General features: G+C 51.5%; 1 protein-coding gene across 1 annotated transcript in view; it reads right to left on the reverse strand.

Moving 5' to 3' along the window:
* The window catches only part of PKLR (pyruvate kinase, liver and RBC), a 10,500-nt gene extending 4,574 nt beyond the window's left edge, over positions 1-5,926 (reverse strand). The window contains 5 exon segments of the mRNA XM_005867541.2: positions 8-163; positions 258-349; positions 4,616-4,798; positions 5,437-5,511; positions 5,821-5,926. Coding sequence (XP_005867603.2) covers positions 8-163; positions 258-349; positions 4,616-4,798; positions 5,437-5,511; positions 5,821-5,926 — 612 coding nt within the window.

Below are 5,926 nucleotides of genomic sequence, written 5' to 3' on the forward strand. Positions count from 1 at the left end.
CCCTGACCAGCCCGGCCCGGCCGCCTCTCACCCCCTGCAGGATCCCGGTGCGGATCTCCGGGCCTTTGGTGTCCAGAGCAATGGCCACCGGTCGGTAGCTGACCGGGGAGGCCGCAAAGCTCTCCACCGCCTCCCGGACGTTGGCGATGGACTCAGCGTGGTACTGGGGGCAGAACCGAGTGGGGGTTTCAGGGGGAGGTGGCCGCGACCCGGAGGCATCCTCTGGCCCCGCCGCCTCCCGCGATCCCATCCCGAACCTCGTGGGAGCCGTGGGAGAAGTTGAGTCGCGCAATGTTCATCCCGGCCTTGATCATCTCCTTGAGGCGCTCTACGGAGCGCGATGCCGGCCCTGGAACCAGAGATCCGGCTCGGACAACGTTCTCCCCAAACCGGGAGGCAAGCAAGCCCACCACCGCCACCCTCAGAGATGCCGCGCCCCAGGAGTCCCGTTACCTGACCTTTAGTCCCTGACCCTCCCCTGCGCATAAGTCAGAAACCCCCTTCCCCTCCAGCCAACAACTTGGGGAGGCATCAGGTCCGAGGCAACCGTGTCTGCAGTAAGTGCTGCAGGGTGGGTGTAACCCCAGCGTATGAGGGGTACAGCCAGGGATGGGTGCCAGGGGAGGGCCTGTGGGGCTGTAGAGCTGATAGGCCTCATTTTGGTTGAGGAGAGTTGAATTCTACCGATTTCTGCTCTCTGACAGGGCAGCTGTGTAACTGAGAGCCAGGTGGCCAAGCGCTCCGGCCCTACCTACTAGTGCATTGGGCCTACTCCCGGTCACCTGTTCAAAGACTTAGACCCAGCCATTCTGCAGTCCTCTCTGTCATCAGTGTTTTCCTTTTCATTGTCAGGTCTCCTTCCGATCACCTGACCTGTTCAAAGACTTAGACCCAGCCATTCTACAGTCCTCTCTGTCATCAGTGTTTTCCTTTTCATTGTCTCATTCTCATCAGCATGTAAACCTGCTGTTATTTCTTTCATCATAAAAAATTATCTTGCCCTGCCCTAGCCGGTTTGGCTCAGTGGATAGAGCATAGGCCTGCGGACTGAAAGGTCCCGGGTTCAATTCCAGTCAAGGGCACATGCCCGGGTTGCGGGCTCGATCCCCAGTGGGGGGCATGCAGGAGGCAGCCGATCAATAATTCTCTCATCATTGATGTTTCTATCTCTCTCTCCCTCTCCCTTCCTCTCTGATTACAAAAATAAATAAAAAAATTAAAAAAATTATCTTGCCCTGCTCGTGTGGCTCAGTGGTTGAACATGGACTTATGAACCGGGAGGTCAGGGTTCAATTGCGGGTCAGGGCACATGGGGGAGGGAGGACTGGTCCCCAGTAGGGGGCGTGCAGGGGGCAGCTGATCAGTGATTCTTATCATTCTCATAATTGTGGGGCATGCAGGAGGTTCAAGCCCAAAACCCACACATGTGCCCTGACTGGGAACTGAACCGAGACCTCCTGATTCATAAGTTGATGCTCAACCACTGAGCCATGTCGGCCAGGCCTCTCTCATTATTGATGTTTCTATCTCTCCCTCTCCTTTCCTCTCTGAAATAAAAAAAAAAAAATTAAAAAATATATATTCCCAGTTCTCCCTCTAGCTATAGTCTTAATTATTTTCTATATATTTTCATTGATTTCAGAGAGGAAGGGGAAGGGAGGGAGAGATAGAAACATCAATGATGAGAGAGAATCATTGATTGGCTGCCTCCTGCACACCCCACACTGGGGGTGGGGCCTGCAACTCAGGCATGTGCCCTGACTGGGAATCAAACCATGACCTCCTAGTTCAAAGGTTGACGCTTAACCACTGAGCTATGTGGGCCAGGCTACAGTCCTATTTCTTTGCTCTCCTTTGCAGCAGAACTCATTGTAAGAGTTATCTGTACTTGCTGCCTCCAGTTCCCCACCCCTATACTTTGTACCCACACCAGCCAGTTGTTCACCCCCATCTCTCCACTGCATCTGTTCTTGTTAAGGTCACCAAGAAGCTCCGTGTTTTTGCTAAATCTAATAGTCAATTCTCAGTCCTTGTCCTGGCTGGCCCATCGGCGGCATTGGCTACATGTCCCTGATGTGCCTTCTCCAGTTGGCCTCGGGGACACCGCACTCTCTTGACTCACTCCTACCTCACTGGCTCTCCTCAGCCTCACTTGCTGCTTCTTCCCCTTAACATTAGATGTCCCGTTCTCTTCTTTGTCATTTCACCTTCGTTCCCTTGGTGGTCTCAACTAGTTCTGTGGCTTTACATACCGTCTATATGCTGACAATTTATATCTCCAGTTTTGCATCCCAGATTTATATCTCCAATTCAGACCTCTCTCCCAAACCCAGAGTTGCGTGTATCTGACTGCCTACTCTGGATCACACTCAAATGTCTAATATGCATCTCAAACTCAACTTTCCCCCAACTGAACACCTGATCTCCTCCCCCACACCTCTCCACCAGCCTTTCAGTTGATAATGAATGCATCCTTCTAGTTCCCACACCCAAACACTTGGAGTCATCCTTGACTACTTTTTCATCCTCATCCCACCCCACATCCAATCCATTGAGAAATCCTTCAAAAGGCATTCAGAATCTGATCACTTCGTTTTTCTTTTAAAATTTAAATCTTTTTCTTTCTTCTCTCTCTCTTTCTCCCTCTCCCTCTCTCTCTTTTTTGTTAACCCTCACCTGAGGATATTTTTTCCATGGACCCTTTTAGAGAGGGTGTGAAGGCGGGGAGGTGGGGCAGACAGAGAGACACATCCTCGGGAGAGACACATGGATTGGTCGCCTGGAGGAAGATGCCCTTGACTGGGAATCGAACCCTGGACCCTTGGGTCCCTGGGCTGACTCTCTAACCACTGGGAAAACTGACCAGGGCTTATTTTTCAATCACAGTTTACATTCAGTAGAATCTGATCACTTCTCAGCACCTCCATTATCACCACCTAGTTTGACCCAGAAATGCTGCAGGAGCAGCCCCTCCCCACCGGCAATCTATTTGCAGTCCAGCAGCCAGGGTGGTTCTATTCAAACATAAGTAAGAGCCTGTCACTTTCCCGCTCAGAATTATGCAGTAGTTTCCCATTTTGAAGGAAACAACTCAAATTCTATTAAGCCCGACATGACCGTCCCTCCCCAAAAGTCCCTTTATTTTATACTCTTCCCCCTCAATAGTTTCTAGCCATCCCAGCCTCCTTGACGTGGGGTTTGCACTGCCCATTCCCTCTGCTGGAACTCTTCTTCCTGTTCATCTACACGCCTCATTCTCTCATCTCCTGCAAGTGCTTGCTCAGTGTCTAGTTTTCAAAACAATGTCTCCTCTGACTTTCTCTTCAGCACCGCAGCCTTCTCCCGCCCCGCATCCCTGGTGCCCCTCACCATGCTCTATTGTTCTTTCTTCCATAGTATTGGTAACTTGCTAACATCATGCATCCTTCTAGTTCCCACAACCAAACACTTGGAGTCATCCTTGACTACTTTTTCACCCTCATCCCACCCCACATCCAATCCATTGAGAAATCCTTCAAAATGCATTCAGAATCTGATCACTTTGTTTTTTTTTTTAATTTAAATCTTTTTCTTTCTTCTCTCTCTCTTTCTCTTTCTCTCTCTTTTTTGTTAACCCTCACCTGAGGATATTTTTTCCATGGACCCTTTTAGAGAGGGTGTGAAGGCGGGGAGGTGGGGCAGACAGAGAGACACATCCTCGGGAGAGACACATGGATTGGTCGCCTGGAGGAAGATGCCCTTGACTGGGAATCGAACCCTGGACCCTTGGGTCCCTGGGCTGACTCTCTAACCACTGGGAAACTGACCAGGGCTTATTTTTCAATCACAGTTTACATTCAGTAGAATCTGATCACTTCTCAGCACCTCCATTATCACCACCTGGTTTGACCCAGAAATGCTGCAGGAGCAGCCCCTCCCCACCGGCAATCTATTTGCAGTCCAGCAGCCAGGGTGGTTCTATTCAAACATAAGTAAGAGCCTGTCATTTTCCCGCTCAGAATTATGCAGTAGTTTCCCATTTTGAAGGAAACAACTCAAATTCTATTAAGCCCGACATGACCGTCCCTCCCCAAAAGTCCCTTTATTTTATACTCTTCCCCCTCAATAGTTTCTAGCCATCCCAGCCTCCTTGACGTGGGGTTTGCACTGCCCATTCCCTCTGCTGGAACTCTTCTTCCTGTTCATCTACACGGCTCATTCTCTCATCTCCTGCAAGTGCTTGCTCAGTGTCTAGTTTTCAAAACAATGTCTCCTCTGACTTTCTCTTCAGCACCGCAGCCTTCTCCCGCCCCGCATCCCTGGTGCCCCTCACCATGCTCTATTGTTCTTTCTTCCATAGTATTGGTAACTTGCTAACATCCTACGTAATCGGTTGTATTTATCCTTTACTGTCTCACCCAGCGAGATTGTCAGCTCCCCAGGGTAGTGATCTTTGTTTATTTCACTGGTCAACTCCCAGGGCCCAAAACCTTATCTACCAAGTGCTCAACAAATATTTGCTGAATGAATGACTCTGTCAAACATGGAGACGTCTCAAAGGAGACAAAAGATGGGGAAGCACCTTAAGAAACACCCAAGAAGCCCTGTGATACTGCGGGTGCCGGAGGGTGCTTACCAATGGTGGCGATGATGCTGGTACTGCGAGCAGCCACGGGCTCCGAGTCGATGTCCAGCAGGCAGAGGTGCTCCAGGAAGGTGTCTGCCATTGCAGCTGACAGCTGCTGCCTCTGGAAGAAGGCGGTGCCCAGCTCCTGGGTCAGCTGGGCCACGCTGGCCCGCCGTAGGTAACCTGCTGGCCCTGCAGAGAAGGAGGCCCCATGGGCACCTGCCTCTCCTCCCCTTCAGCGCAGCACACCCTCCATTCCTTCCCTCAGCTCTCAGTCCTTCCTGTGAGCTGCGCAATACGCAGACCTTATCTTACATAGTCACAAGGGTCCTACCAAGCAGGCATGGTTACATGCTCTACAATGATCCCCATTTTACAGATAAGGAAACAGAGGCCGAGAAAGATGAAATAAATTGCCCAATATCATATAGCTTCTAAGTAACAGAGGTGGGATTCACCTCCAGGTCTAACTCCAGGCTCAAGTCCAGCTATCTGACACTCACAGATAGCTTCTAAGTAACAGAGGTGGGATTCACCTCCGGGTCTGACTAACTCCAGGCTCAAGTCCAGCTATCTGACACTCACAACTCCCGACTTCTTGGACTTCTTACCCTTCAGCCGCGGACTTCCCTCAGCGCCCTCCCCTCCCCCATATCTAATCCACAGTAGCCCCTCATTATCCAGGCCCAGAATCACCCAGTTCCCTTTTCTAAGGTCCCTGTTGTCTTCCTTCCAGCTGCTGGCGTCTCCATCCCCTCCTCTGAGTTTCCTCAGCCCTCCCGCTAATCCAGGTCTTGAGGTCCCTGTAGCTTGACTCAGGCCAGCGGTACCCTCCATGCCACTGCACGCCTGCCGTCTCTGGTGGTCGGCTCCACACCGTCAGGCTGTCAGAGGACCAGGCCAGGCTGGGCTGGGGATCAGTTCTGCCTACTGGTTAAAGTGTCACCAATGTCTCCCCTGTCACTGGGAGCCCTGTGCACCAGGGGTCAGAGTCCAAGAACCCCATGGCTCCCATGCTGCAGGCTCCTAGGAGCTGGAGAAGAGGCCCAGACCAGGGTCCATAGCTTAACGCAGGGGACACCCTCATAAACACTGACCCTCCCCAAGCCCCTACCAGAGAGCAGCAGATATGCATCTTTTGCACCCTCCACCCCCACTCCTGATTTCTACCCTCGTCTCCCCCTCTTTTCACTGGCTTCTGTTGACCCTCTTACCTCCTGGAGCCCCAATCAGGATGGACTTTGCGAAGTCCCTTTGGGACTTAGGGATACATGACCAAAACCGCTGGGGTCCCGTGTTCTCGTTCTCCTGTACTGACAT

The sequence above is a fragment of the Myotis brandtii genome, unplaced genomic scaffold (genome assembly GCF_000412655.1).
Source record: "Myotis brandtii unplaced genomic scaffold, ASM41265v1 scaffold250, whole genome shotgun sequence".
In the NCBI taxonomy this organism is placed as follows: domain Eukaryota; kingdom Metazoa; phylum Chordata; class Mammalia; order Chiroptera; family Vespertilionidae; genus Myotis; species Myotis brandtii.